Source organism: Columba livia, chromosome 2 (assembly GCF_036013475.1).
Source record: "Columba livia isolate bColLiv1 breed racing homer chromosome 2, bColLiv1.pat.W.v2, whole genome shotgun sequence".
Classification (NCBI taxonomy): Eukaryota; Metazoa; Chordata; class Aves; order Columbiformes; family Columbidae; genus Columba; species Columba livia.
The window spans coordinates 9,147,459-9,162,414 of NC_088603.1; the positions used below are offsets into that span (position 1 = coordinate 9,147,459).

General features: G+C 35.8%; 1 protein-coding gene across 2 annotated transcripts in view; it reads right to left on the bottom strand.

Annotated features, from left to right (window-relative positions):
* Positions 1 to 1,577: 1,577 nt before the first annotated feature.
* The window catches only part of PAXIP1 (PAX interacting protein 1), a 36,769-nt gene continuing 23,390 nt past the window's right edge, over positions 1,578 to 14,956 (bottom strand). Inside the window, exons 9-21 of one of the 2 annotated variants that reach the window (XM_065050447.1) lie at positions 13,983 to 14,078; positions 13,518 to 13,655; positions 12,104 to 12,225; positions 11,350 to 11,534; positions 11,171 to 11,214; positions 8,520 to 8,587; positions 8,053 to 8,155; positions 6,722 to 6,890; positions 4,920 to 5,020; positions 3,511 to 3,645; positions 3,354 to 3,429; positions 2,785 to 2,845; positions 1,578 to 2,358 (exon numbers count right to left, since the gene is read on the bottom strand). In XM_065050447.1, the coding sequence (XP_064906519.1) occupies positions 2,343 to 2,358; positions 2,785 to 2,845; positions 3,354 to 3,429; positions 3,511 to 3,645; positions 4,920 to 5,020; positions 6,722 to 6,890; positions 8,053 to 8,155; positions 8,520 to 8,587; positions 11,171 to 11,214; positions 11,350 to 11,534; positions 12,104 to 12,225; positions 13,518 to 13,655; positions 13,983 to 14,078 (1,314 nt within the window). In that variant the 3' untranslated portion in view covers positions 1,578 to 2,342. Of the gene's footprint in view, positions 2,359 to 2,780; positions 2,846 to 3,353; positions 3,430 to 3,510; positions 3,646 to 4,919; positions 5,021 to 6,721; positions 6,891 to 8,052; positions 8,156 to 8,519; positions 8,588 to 11,170; positions 11,215 to 11,349; positions 11,535 to 12,103; positions 12,226 to 13,517; positions 13,656 to 13,982; positions 14,079 to 14,956 lie in introns of both variants that reach the window. The other variant, XM_065050448.1, reaches the window with a different exon arrangement.

Genomic DNA, 14,956 nt, shown 5'->3' on the forward strand with positions numbered 1-14,956 from the left:
TCATTACATGCGTGTTCTCTCTTTTTGACACCGGTGTTTACATTCAACACAGTGATTCATTGTTTGTCGGGCATACAGAATATATGGTGAATGCAAGACACGTAGAAAAGTATTTATTAAAGTTAAGAAGTTTTGTGTATCACAACATTTCCAAAAGTCCAAAAGCTACAACAGCTGATATTTCCTTAACAGGAAAAGGCATTGAAAAACATTCTGCAACCTGGTAACTAGTATAATGAAGAAAGTCTCCATCCATACAGAGATCAACACAGATTTAGGTAATTTCAATATTACATATTCTGAAATGTATTTTAAAGAAAAAAAAAAAGGTGTACTTTTTTCTCCGTTAAAAAGACAGTATTTATGCGGTGCATTACTGAAGTTCTTTAGGGTAGAATTCATCTCATCTATATTCTGTGTTGTAAAAGACGTGGGGAACTGAACTAGTTTGCTAAACAGCGCTCACTGCAAGGGTCTTAAAGCCGGGATTTAGAGATATCTCCTATCTGTAAAAAGAGACCAGACTTGTCAGGTATGTGTCTGAACAATTTAAGTCATCTGCACAACAACTCATCATCCAACAACCAACTCCCACTGCACTGTCTTTTTTTTTCTAGTTTTAAAAGTTCAAGTGTAAAATCGTGACATTAACTTCCAACCTTAGGTCTCCATATTAAAGCCTTTTTCTTCCTCTATCTCGCAATGAAGAGGAAACTGTCTTATATAGAACTGAACACACCAAGAAAAAGCACATCATTTTGCCACTACAAGTAAATGGCATTTGAGGAAAAGCACCATTTCCTCCCAGCCTGTACTATCCCTTTTTAACCTCCAATGCACCTAAAACCCTCTTGAGCCAAAGTAAAACATTCTCATTCACTACGTCACCTCACCAAAAGTCACACCGATAGAAATGTTATCATGTGTGTTACCATCATGTAGTCCCTTACAGCTTAGCAACAGAAATGTCAAAGACAGGAGTAAATCAGGACAGCTGAGGAACTCAGAGGCGGCACCAGGCACAGGACTGACCTCTGGGGTCTTAAGTTGTCTGGAAATTTACTCCCACCGTGTTCTTACAGCTTGGATTTGTCATTCGCTTCAACACTTTGCTGAACAGAGACATGGGGAGAAAGGCAACAGCGCTCAGATATCAGGTGGGTTTACATTTTAAGCACAAAAGAGAGATTTGAAATCAGTAATTTCTCTGCAGAAAGCTTTGCATAAGCTAAACATAGTTTACTTCAGTTACTAGTGTATTTGTAAAAAATTCCCTGCAAAATGGTTCTGCATAAAAATACAAAATGCTTGAAAAAAATAGAGCGTTGTTTAAGGTATAGCTATTGTTCAAAGTATTTTTTACCCTGCATTTTGTTCTGTGAATGGTTCACAATGTGCTATAATACACTCCATGCCATACACACAAGTGAATATCTGCACTCCCGCACCAGAATCTAATGGCTGATCAAACAACACCTGATTTTTAGGATTTTTTTCATCTACTAGAATCTAAACTGACAAAAATGGTAAAGTCAGACTATTAGAACTGTGTGTGTATTAAGAAATACAACTTAGGAGACTGTTTTTAATATTTATTTAGTAAAACTCACTATACAAACAAAAGTTATCACAACAGCGTAATATGCAGGGTTATTATTTCTCCTTCCTTCAAGCTGCTTCGTTTCAGTAAAAACACATAGGCATTTGCAACAATTGCCCTTTAAAGCACTGGGATCTCATATATTAAAACATACCTGGTAAAATAAGCTTAAAATAATTTTACATTGCTTGGAAAAAAGATTTGAGTAATTTACTCTTACCAGAGTGCCATTGCTGCACAATATTCAAAAAAATGAACCACCACTAAAATATAGAGTAAAACATTTAAAAGTACATTTATTTAAAATGTGGGCAAAATATCAATATAAAAGAAAATAGAGTATAAGAAATAAAAATAAAGTACAAAACATTTTCATCTTCAACATCCATAATTTAATAGATAGCAAGCCCTTTGATTTTTACATCCAAATTACACTTTTGGCTGAAGTACCATCATTTACGTTAAAATGTCTAAAAACGGGCTAATCATGATACCTAAAGTGGGCTCTTTTAAAACGGTAGTATAATACAAAACATAGTAAATTATGTTTCAGCATAATAAAATTACACATCCTAAAAAAGATGCAGTTTATTTTTGCTTTCCTGCTTTAAACTGCTCATCATCCCCAGGAAAACAGCTGGAAAACAGCATCCACAGGAAGTTTTAGTTGCTTTGTACAATGGCTGAACAGCTAGATTTAATGCTCCAAGGACTCCGAAGCAGTAAGGCATTTTACTATCCATCAAGTAAATTTATATGTATGTTTGTTAAGAAAGAACAACTTCAAGAAATGACTGTAAAATAGAACTTATATCAAAAATATGCACAAAGAACCCCTATTGGTCCCTCCACTGCATTTATCAAACCGGGTTTGTAATTTTCTTCAGTAAAAAGCTATTTTCTTCATCTGCAAGTAACTCATGACAAACGTTTCTCTTAGTGACAAGTCGGTTTTTTCCTGCTGCTTGATATTCTATTACTTTCTGACAATCCTCCCTCCCTCAAGTATTTTCTATGAAAAATTCCACTTTGAACTTAAGCGAGGTTTCTGGGCATTAAATTACCATCCTATCGAGTAAATATTAAACATCCTAAAAATATAAATGATCAGTTCCTAATTAAGAAAAACTTTTGGTAAATCACAATTCCCTAAGCAGCAGACAGCCTTTACACAAAAAGGATATGATTCATAATCCAGTGTTTGAGTAAGTACTCCAGTCAGGACAAACTCAGCATTGTGGACATCTAGAAATATAAAAAACATGAATAGAGTTTACACGCTACAAAGACATTTTTCCTCATTCTGCAAGTGCAGGAGGGGCCGTTCTGCACCTTTCTGTTCTCCACACACAGCTGCAAGGGAGTATTGCCCTATCACTACCAGTGCCCTACTGTTAATAAATACTGTATGTCTTGGGTTCTACATAGAAGTAAAAATAGAGACGTTAAACCCCCAAATCTTTAGCTAACTTGAAAGAGTAATCTTGCCTCAGGCAGGATGGAAGCCCCAAGTGCCAGCCCTTCCAGAGATTTATGATGAGCTGGCTATAAAATACCTCTATTAGAAATAGCTAGAAAACAGCCAGCTCAGATTTCTCCACGGTTTGCACGACAGACCATGTATTCCTCCTATTATTATCTGAAAGCTTCTAAAGATGTCTGTACTGGTAAAACTATAATAATTTAAATATAAATAATAAAACTATAATAATTTTTAAAAATAATCAAAATTACATTGATAGCTTATACATACCTATGCCTCTCGCGAAATATTCTCGACACAAATGAAGGTCATTTTCACAGGAAATCAAGATTATCTCCGGCAAACTCTAAACAAAAACAAAATCATAAGCTCAGAATAACACAGTAAGGTACTAACAGTAAATTTTAGAAAGCAACACTCTACACACTTTGTTCTGCTTGTGTTCCATGAGTTTTCGAAAAGAAGGTTGCTTAGATAATACTTTTCCTCCTGCGCATTCCACAATAGCTTTCATGGTGGAAAGACTGGGACAAATTCCAGGTGTAATATAAAAATATTTTCCCTAAAAAAAAGAAAAGAATGAATAAGTAAATAACATAATTTTGTTAACTGATTTCTGCAATGCACTAGGTTTTATTATCATGTGACTCTGCTCTTACACAATCATGGGGCAGGCTTTGTAAGCTGGTATTAGGTGTCGCAGCTGATGGCAACAAATTCATCAGCTGATGAGTTGTCCTCAGTTATCACTGATGTTTCTCTGGAGGCGAAACACCACAATTTTGATAAATTTTAGAAATTGTGATCAATTTGAATGCGTTAGGTGTGCTTATTTCAACACCTGCAAAATAACAACCAGGAAACCTTCAAGTCGACACCGGCTAAACCACAGTTAAAAAAAAAACCCAAGACGTGTAAAAAAACAGTGCTCTTTGCCTCTTTAAGCACAGGGACGTCTCAAGTGTTCCAAAAGAACTTTCAGCTTTTAGTTCATAGCCAATTTATTACTTTCTGACAAAAATTACCCTACTACTTGACTGAGCCTGATACAGGTGATCAAATCACAATGCAGATTGCCTTTGTCTACCAGCTAGGAATGAAAAAAAAAACCCTTGCTATTTAGACTGCAAAACTGAGTGAAATGTAGTATTTAGACTGAAAAGACAGAGATAATTATTCATCACAACTTGTAAAAATACCCTTTTTGGTGCTTAGCCTCAACAGATAGTCTCAAATTCAGTTAGGCTAAAGAATCTCTAGCAACTTGGATCTTCAGATAGCTCTCTGCGCTGTAACATAATTTTAACCAGAGGCACAAAAACCATCTGGCAAGCAGCCTGGTGGTAAGTGCAGCCTTCAAGGAGAATCAGACTAGAACTCCCCAAGGCTGAAGTGCAAACTCAGTCTCAGACCCTCATTTTTATGGGCAAGTGGGTTGACTACCAGGCGAGTGAGAGACAGAAAAAGAAAGAGAAAGAAAGAGAGAGGGGGAGAGACACACAGAGAGTGAGGAAGTCCCTTCCATAAGTGGCTTTTTACAAGTAACAGAGCAACATTCTCGATTTTGTAAAGGAACAAATACTGTTTGCTATACTGAGCATATAAGGAGCATGTTTTGTTCACATCTGCAGGATCCAGTCACTCAGAGGGCTTAGATCCATCCCAATGTTGCTCAGGCAGGAAATAGGCGCAAAGTAAAAAAAAAAGTTTATAACAAATGCTTTACTTTATCTGCTAGTCTGTTTTATTGCCCTTGGCTATAAAACCTGTGGTCTCAATGCTGAAAAAATAGGTTGAAAAGCTCCAAGTACTGAAATGCCATTTTATACTGCATACCTTGAACAATGGAGCTACTTGTGCTCTCTTCAGAGATTCCTCCAAACTAAAGCAGAAAAGCACCTCAGCTTCAGCATCCCTGAGCACAAAGTTCTGCTCATCTGGAAAAGAAAAGACCAACAGTGTAACACACAGAACACAAAAACATCCACATAACCCAGGATGTAATCTGATCAGAAAATGTTGATGACAGGTGATGCTAAATGGTAAACACCTGCTAATTTTAACATGATTATAATAGCCCCTTTTATTAGGCTTCTTACAAGGATGACACAAAATTACTTGGAGAATAAAAACTGTATGTGTATTTCACACTTGTGTATCTAGCAACAACCACTCTCCTACAAAGTCCCTTTTTCTAACTTATTGGAGGAACTTTCAAACTTGTATGTTTTGATTCTGTACAAAAAATGAGCAGAATTATTAAGTTCAAATCACTGTGACAACCTATGGGAGCCCAGAAACTGTCTCTGACTTCTCACGCAGCCTTAACAGAGCAACTTTCCCATCTGTTTCCCTTGGCCTGTTATTCAGCTGATTTGTCATGTAAAACATATTTCTAAATCAGATTTAAAATATCTGATATTAAAGAACAAATTTTATATGGAGAATAATTGACAACCTGCAAGAGATGGTGTTACTATTCTTCCATAAGACAATCAGTAGGACAATTTTTCCAAACAATTGTCACATTTTCCATCATAGTTATAGGCACAAAAGTGAAGGCAGCCCATTTGCTATAAATTCACAAAATTTCAGTAGACAAGTAAAGTACTTCAAGTACTAGATCAAAACAGTTATCCTTCTAAATCCCCAGACTTTCTTTATCTTCTAATAGCTTTCGAACGGATTGATTTCTCAGTTCACTGACGCTGAACCAAGCAAGTTGCCTTCTGCAGATTTATAAAAACGTTTATTGGTTTATTGGTTAATTATCCATAGATTTAAGTTTGTGTGATGGTTAGGCAGCAATGTTATATATTTGCTCCTTACAAATAAAATATATAAACCAATTATAAACTAAATAATCAGCCTTTAAGATATTCTTCAGATCCAACATCCTTGTCAAACAGACCAAAACGATCAATTTTAGTATTTTCAGTTGTCAACAGAAAATCAGTGGAAACACAACGTTGATATCTTCCAATCCAGTTATGGTACTAGTCTAATTAACCATGATTATTTAAATGCATTTTTGTATGTATTTCCAACAGTGGCTTAGTGATTTACAATTTATATTTCAGAAAAATTATTGAAACCTAAAGCATTTGGGGCTTAAGAAGTAATGTAATCGTAGGTAAAAATCTGCAAATGTATATACGAGAAGGAAATACAATGCTTAACTACATCCAATTATTTAATCACCCTAAAGCAAACTTTTAAAGTATTTTTTAAATTCACCTTAATGCAAAGAAACTGTATTAAATCAGATGAAAAGTAAATGAAACAAAATGTTCTGTTGAAAGAGAACTTAATAAAAAAAACTCCCATAATTTCTTCTGATGACAGCTTTATTTAACGATACCACATACCTTCCCACCTCAAGTGAAATACAAATGAGCTGCCAATGTAATTGTCTAAACATAAGTTCTGAACTATGCTTGTCAGATTTGCTTTAGACTTAAAATCTCTGCTTTTAAAATGAACTTGTTAGAAAACTGGCAAGAGACACTAAAGTCAGAAGTCAAAACGAAGTGTATTTAAATAAGTGTGCCATCTTTGCATACTTACATCAATAAAACTTTATACAAGTGGTTATTATATAAACAAGTGTTTATACAAGTGGTATTAGTTTAACTTACCAACAAACTTCTGGCATTTGAAACACTCTTCTAACCACTCTGGAGTTACTATGTGCTTGACTACAGAAATTGCTGTCAGGAACTTGACAGTTCGGGTCACTTTACTGGCAATGAGATGGGTGCATTTCTGGGCAGATTCTGCCACTTCACCTCCAAGGATATACAGTTTCTGGAGATATAAAACACAAATCAGAATGAACAGTCCTTTAAAAACTGGAGGAAAAAAATTAAGAACCATAACATCAGCATCTAATAAAACCAAGCTCCAAATGAAACAGTAAACATAGGAGATTTCTGTATTACAGCCATTCCTAAAGCTGATTAATTTTGACAGAATTTACAGCCATTGAAAATCCAGTTCTTTCCAGACATACATTTCATCTTGCAAGACTGAGAGACATATTCACTTCTGCAGTTTTTTGGGTTACGGGGTTTTTTTAAGCAAGGAAATAACTAAGATACAAATTAAAATATTTTTTTAAGTGAAACATGCTATTATATTTAAGTAAGCAGAAAACTTAATAATTTTGCTCTTTTCTATGGAAGGTACAATATACACTGCAGCTACAGTAAACTTAATTTTGCTAGTTTTTTCTTCAGAAATACAAGCATCTCATGAAAAACATGTATGCTCTAAATGCACTAGTTCTACAAGTATTTGTCATGATACTGAGCAACTAGCTTTTTTTCCTTGGTTTAAGCTACCAAACCCAAACTAACTCAGGACAGTTAGTCTTGTCACTTAAAACGGAAATCATTATCTGAAGGGATTAGCAATACAACTAATCAACTGGTGAGGCATATCAAATTATCACAGGTGTTAGGTACAAATAAAGAATGCTTCCTTCTCATAAAAATTTAAAGAATTGAAAAAATATTTGGACAGCTTTAGTGTTAAGTGCCGTGGATTTCTGATTTTCTTTGACAAGCGTTTTGTATGAACAAACAGAAAACCCACCAATACGTTTGGATGTAAACTTATTATCTCACGCCTGCCGTAAGCTTTGTCATCAGCTTTCTTTGAAGCATTTGGCATCACAGACAGCAATTACAAGAGAAGAATCTTGGGTCTTATCAGTACAACCATCACTACTTTTCTCACCTTAATTTGGTCATGAAATTTGCCTATTTGAAAACAAATGTGGAAAGGGCCTTCCTGCTTTTTAAATATTTGTATGGAAAGAAACTTATTTCACATAAATCTACACTCTAACTTCAGCCCCAGTAAGTACAGCTTTTTATCCACTAGTCTTAGATAGCAAAAATTCCACATCAAGAAAACATTATCAGACGTTTCAATGTAGTTCACAAGAAATAAGCCTGAAAGCCACCTTAATGTACTGTTGAACTTGCATAGGTTCAAATCCTGTGAAGAGCACCATTGGCGTCAATTCTGGGGTGAGTTTTTTAGTAGGTGGTGGTAGGTCTTCAATCCTGCAAAATACATGAAATACAGCAGAATGTGAATTCTAAACCCAAAGTTGTGTTATTATTATTTTAAAACTAGACAAGTACACTCTTGCAACTTTTACCAATGGAAGTACTCAGGTGAATGAGAATTAGGTAGGATCAATCTTCTGAAGAAAAAATTTCTGTGCTGAGAACAGGACACATTCTCCTGTTTCTTGTTCTCTCCCAATTCTCCAACTACTTCACTGCCTAGTTATCCTTTTATTCCTGCCAGTTGAGCAGCTGGCAACATGCAAAAAACATTGCTAGTTATTTCAATTCACAGGGCAGAGGATGGAACTTTTTCTGTAGAAAAGAACTACTGGTACATATTGCTCGCTGGTCTTACCTTGCTCTTTTGGAAGATGGCTGAAGACTGGATTCATTTTGCTTTGGTTTCAAAGGCAACCTCACACCCTGAAATTAGATCATCTACATGTTTACATCTGAATTGAGCAGGGAAAGCAACTTTTATTCTGAAAGACAACAACTACACATGGATATTCTGAGACTATAGTAAAGAAAATTAAACACAAATGAAAAAGACATGCTACAGGATGCACACTGGTGGATCTACTTCTTTGACAACTGACTTAAGAGCAAAGCTGAGCATTAACCAAAGCTTCTCTGTAAAGTTACATAATCATTTATGTGAACATCAAATAAAATATTGCAGGACTTTTTTTCCTTTAAATAAAGCTGATAATCAATGGAAATCCCAAATAACCAAATAAGAGACTGAAAACCCTGTCCATTTGTATGAAGACTAAAATATTCTTTCAGGTGCTTAATTATCAACAGAAAACACTGGCAATTGTGTTTTGAGCACTCAGGTTCCCTAACGACATAAAAAGAAGCTCCAGTGATGCTCTGGATGTCACTGGATGGACACTTCTGCCTCACCAGTGGAGATCAGCCACTAGAGCATCTGCCCAGGAGTAGAGAAATGTGGCTTCGAGGCTCTCCCTGGCCTATGTAACTTGAAACCACAGCTCTCACTTGCAGGAGTGTGTGACATCTCCTCCTTTTCAACCTTCAAATCTACACCTGAGATTTAATGAGGAATGCTAGAGGCACAGGAGCAGAAAAATGGGCAGCATTATTCCAGCCTTGTCATGAGGATGGTCCGTTGGGAGGAACATGCCACAGGGGTTTGTTCCCTGCACTTTTATTCTAGACATTCACTGTAAAAGCAGCTGGAAGGAAAAGTGCCCGCACTCACTTTGTGATAGACATTTGAACTATGAAAATGCAAAAGGTAGATGGCATCAACACTGTTTGACAGACAGCTGTCCTCGAAAGAGGACCCCATACTTTAAATCCCAAGACAAATAGAAGTGCCTGCTGTGATGGCACTGAAGTACCTTGTCTGACAGTTCACATGCCCAGCATTTTTTATTACCAAATCCTATTCTTCATACATGAACATCCTGAGGGGAGCTGGACAGGATTACCTCCAGAAATCCCTTTCAATCTAAGTTACAAGATTCTCACTTCACATGGGTAAGAAGGGTCCCCATATATTAAATACAGAAAGGGAGGTACTAAATTAGGCTTTCTGACCCCTAAGTTCTCCCCATTTGCTACGTAAGACAAAACATGGACCACTACCTTGTCTGACTGAGTCATGCAAAGAAGGCACATGCTCAATGTTGAGGTCAACTGCAGTGTGGACAAAAAGGGCAGTGGTAGCAAACCCAAACCTGAGTTAGTTAAAAGCTACTTTATATACTAATCATGCACACTGAATCTCTTCAAGGATTTTTTATTTTGCCACTAGTAGAAAGCATCCTTCTTCAGGAAAATAGGAAATATACACATTTTTAAAGGTAGTTGATTTCCTATAGATAGCTTCCTATGGATAAACAAAACAATTCCACATGGGTGTGTAAGTAGAAGAATATTTCAAACTTATGGCTAGGGATGTAGTAATGGCTATTCCTAAAGCTGATAGGTATCAAAACAACAAATAGTGCCCAGACCCCATTTAATATATTAGTACAAATTAGGTTATGACAGTTATTAAGCTCCTCTTTTCTGAAGAGTATACAAAACAATTAAGATAAGAAGTGATCCAGAACACAAGAGCCAGAGCAAAACTTTTTTGCAATACAAAACAATATCTGGCAGTCATCTGTTGTACAAATTAACTGAAAGATCACTAGCTCAAATTGGGATTTACTAATACCTACATCAAGACAGACACTGTGAAAAGTTATCAAGTACAAATCCGAAATGGGAAAAGAATTTAAAATACAAAAATTGAAATAGTTTTCTATATATTCACAATAATGAAACAGTTCAGAAGTTGCAGTTGCACCCCAACTGTTACACGTGTCTTGTGCTTTATATGTTTCACAGAAAACACTACATGACAAAAACTAAATGTTTTTTATCTTTCTTAAGGCGCCCTCTTTGTTTCCTTACTGTAGTTCATTTACACTGCTGTTATTTCCAGGCTTATCAACCATACTTTTTAAAGCATGACGTATTTTTCAGCTGTCAAATACATGGTATACATGCTCATAGTTCGACTTCTTAGAGTATTTCAAAGAAATGGTACAAAGTAGTTCCAACTCTAACTTACACTACCTATCCTACTGAAAATTCATTGAATACTCTTAACAAAATTCTAACTGATTCTGGCTGCTCTGCCTTAGTGTGGCCTGATTTTCAGATAGTATTAGGTACTGACTCAATAAATACTAAATGCTTTCTAAAGGTCTGATGCAAAAGTTAAAGAGTGAAGCACTAGACCAAGATACCTCAAAAGTAACTTGATTTCGCATATCACACTGCAGTTTCTTAGTTCTGCAAAAGACTATTTCTCAGATTTCTCAAAATAAAATCAGAGAGACCACTAGTAGGAAGCACAGCCAGGAGGTCCGTTTAAGTCCCTTGTGCACGTTGCTCACACCATATACACACGTGCTCACACATTAAAAACACTAAAGAGTAACCTTATAAAAGTGGTTGTAAATATACAATAATTTGACATACCATTAGAAGTTCTGGTGACACTTTTAATGGGACTCTCCAAGCGTCTAGGAAAGGATGAACAAAACAAGAATAAATCCATTGTAAAGTTATTTATAACAGAAAGGAACATGCTTCTATTGATTAAACAGGTGCATACACAAATGCTATAGAACATGGGATTTTAGGACTGCAACTCTTACCCAGAAGGTTTAGAACCAGATGTTGACTAGGAGAAAGTGGATCTTGAAGGCTGAAAACTGTATACCGACTGTGCTGTATCTGCCGTAAAGCTTCAAAATTTCCTAGCAGTATGTCACAGAGCCACTGTGCATTTACACATGGTATTCTCCATTCTTTAGCTTTCTCATACTTCAAGCCACTGGGCCTTATTGTTCAGAGATAAAGCAAAAAATATATACTTTTATGAAACAGATAAAAAAGCAATTGCTAATAATAAACCTAAAATACCAATACTTTTGGGGTGACCTGTTATCTATTTTAACTGTGACAAAGTAGGTACTCTGAAAAAATATTTTTGCTTTACACACTAGAACAAGGCAATTTAGGGAGAATTTCTGCCCCAAATGGAAACAAGTTAGACTTGGATTTAACTTAATTTTCCCTTCCACAACATTTAAAAAAATTATTAAAAAAACCCAAAAACATATATATATTTCTTATAGATGATGTAACAGTCAGCATCACTTATAAAACACTGTAAAACAGCAAAATTAGAAATTACTTGTTTTTGCCTGTCTTCAGAAGGCAAAATTTATCATGTAACAGCGTGTGGTACTTCAGTTCAAGAAACAAGATGACTATTGCCATCGCATCACAGAATTGACTAAAATTAACATCCTTATAATGAGATATAACCAGCACCTGACATTAAAAAAAGCGCTAACTGGCAATAGGTGACTGAGAACGTGAGAACCACAGAGATAAAGCACTTACTCTTTACAGATGAGAACAGTATTGCTGCGGCACAGGTAGCCTGTGTATTTGGCACCTGCCAGATAGGCCATTAGTTTGAGGTCATCTCTGTCACTGTCAACAAATCCTGTCACAGAGATTATCTACAGATAGAAAGAGACCATTACAAATAACTGAGTATAGATGGCACTTAAAAACACTCCTGTTGAAAATATTTTTTCTGTTTGTTTTTTTTTTTTAATATTAAAATGAAATATACAGTACCATAACTATGCCATATAGGCACTTAATTAAAGCATAGCCTGTAGGAAACAAAGTATAATTCAAAAGTGATTTGTTCATACATGAATTTTCCAGGTTTCTAGCACCAGTTCTTACTCAGGAAGAATCATTTTCGTTGTGCTATTCAGCTTTTTCTCATTTACAAAGACTACAGTTTTACTATGAAAGAGCTCACAGCTAGTTTTCTTCTCACACGTCTCACTGCTTTCTTCTGCTGCCATTTATATTCATGGAGACAGACAAACACTTATACATGCCCTATTCTACTTTGAAACATCTCCTGAATGCTCTGCTCTACCCTGCCATGAAGCCAAATAAACTGTGCCAGATGATTACAGGTGGTGAACTGTAATCCCACCTCTTCCTTTAGTCTTGCCAAGTTTTCATCGTTGCCATTTTCTCCTTTTATGCAGGAAAAGGTCAGAGCAATTCTGTCACTGATAGTCTACTCCATTTATTACATTACACATTAAAATTACTACTAACCTCTGTGTTCACAGGTATGTTGTTACATTCTAATTTTCCCAAGCCCATATTTCTTTTTGTCTTTTAAAAAAGGTTAGTAGCGAGGTCAACATCACAAAGAAATACAGTGCCAAGACATACTTTGGCATCTTGCTTTATATTGCAGAGTGTGTTTCAAGATGTATCCAATTCACTTGCAAATTTATCTTTCAACCCCTCAAAATTCCGCTTCCCCAGTGCTCCTCATTGCACAGGTTACTGGAACCGTGACCTGACTAACAGTTCAAGCTTCCTTTTCTGATATTTGCTAGGTATTGACCCAGAAAACTCTCAAAAAATACCCTCAAACTACTGGGTTATGTTGTTAGATGTGCTCTTAGTAATAAACTGCACAGCTCGGATTCCTGTCACCTTGCTATGTGTACTTCATGCAATCTTTGCACCTCAGTTTCTGAGAGAATAATTCACAGAGGCATTTGTTACTCCTCAGCCCTCTGAACTCTTGCAACACACTGAATCACCCAGTAGCATCCACCACATCAACACAGGACCTGAAAAGTAATAGAAGCTTTTCTTCTGAGATGAAAGAGATGTGTATTTTGCTTTGAGTAAGCACTTTCTAGCTGTATTTTAATACTGCTCATGTAATGAAGCAAGCACTCTTTACAAGTCAGCTTTTTCTTCTTACATGTTGGGAGCATGGCTTTCCTCCTGGTGGAAATGCTACTGGAAAATGAAGGGCTCGATGAGGTGGGACCATTTTCTTCTTCTTCAAGATGGAGTTCAGCCAATGTGCTGTAATACATCTCTTCCTTTCTCTTAAAGCCTAGAAACACATGCATTAACAGCTTACAAAATACATATTTATTTTTAACATTATCTACAATACAAAGCGTTCATTGTAATTGTTTGGTTTTATCTACTTTTTCAGGATCCTTCTTCTCATTGCATCTTTCTCAGTGTTCTCTGGAATAAATCTACTACATGCACTACGAAAGTTTGTTTTACCATAAACCACAAATCCTAAAAAAGCACATTATGAAAAACTTTAATTTTATACTTACAATCTGAGCATGAAGTACATATTGAAAAGCCCTCCCTTTCCAGTAATAAAATGAAAGGATGCATGAATAGACATCACCAGTTTGCTTACCTGAGCATACATGTTACTGACTTGGCTTTCACAAAGCAGATGTGTACATCTGCTTGTAAGGGTTGGGTCCACCGTCCCACCGTGTGCTTGAATGATCTGGTAAGAGAACAAATCCCAAATGTCTAATATATGTAACAACTGTAAAATTACCCTAAGTAACAGTCTGAAATTAAAAGTCTACTCTTTAGGATGCTGCCACCATTAGCACCGTTTCACTGAAGAGTTACCCCCCCAAAAGGTTTGTTATCTTGCTTAAAAACATTTTTGAAAAATAAAAATGGAGAAAACAAAATTAAATATGCACCTTCTCACTGTCAAAGTCACTGACAAAAAGTCTTTTTATAGAATTCATTAGAAAAAGATACACAAAACAAGATATACAAACAAAAATAACCCTTCTCAGTTTTTTTTATTTTTGCAGTATAACTATTAAACATTTTTTTCATGAACTATTCAATTCTATCTCAGCAATAAACACAAGTGCTGTTAAAAATGTCAACAGCTTACTTGATTATGCAAAATTGTAGGGAAAATTCAACTATAAAGTCCATCAGAAGTTTCTGAAGAACATCAAAGTCCTCTCATTTAGGAAAGGATACAATCAGATTTTTCTGAAAAATAGAAGTTGGCAAAAAATAGAAACACTCTACTCCTCCATCTCATTCACTCAGGTGGATACCTCACAGGCTACTAAATGCCAAAAATATATGCAAAAAGACTATAATTATACAATCAAGTTAAAGATAGAGAGCAACGCAACATTACATTTGCTACACCACAGCTGTCTGATTAAAAGCATAAATAGTCAGGAAATACTTAAGGCTATAATTTATTTAGCCAGTGTTCTGACAAAAGACCTAATTCAAGCAGGCTGCACATTTAATGCAGTTTTATGAGTTTTTCTGGTCAGCTGTAGCTGAATAATGGTTTTTGGGTTGTAACACAAACATTACACAAAAGGATGCCCAAAGAAA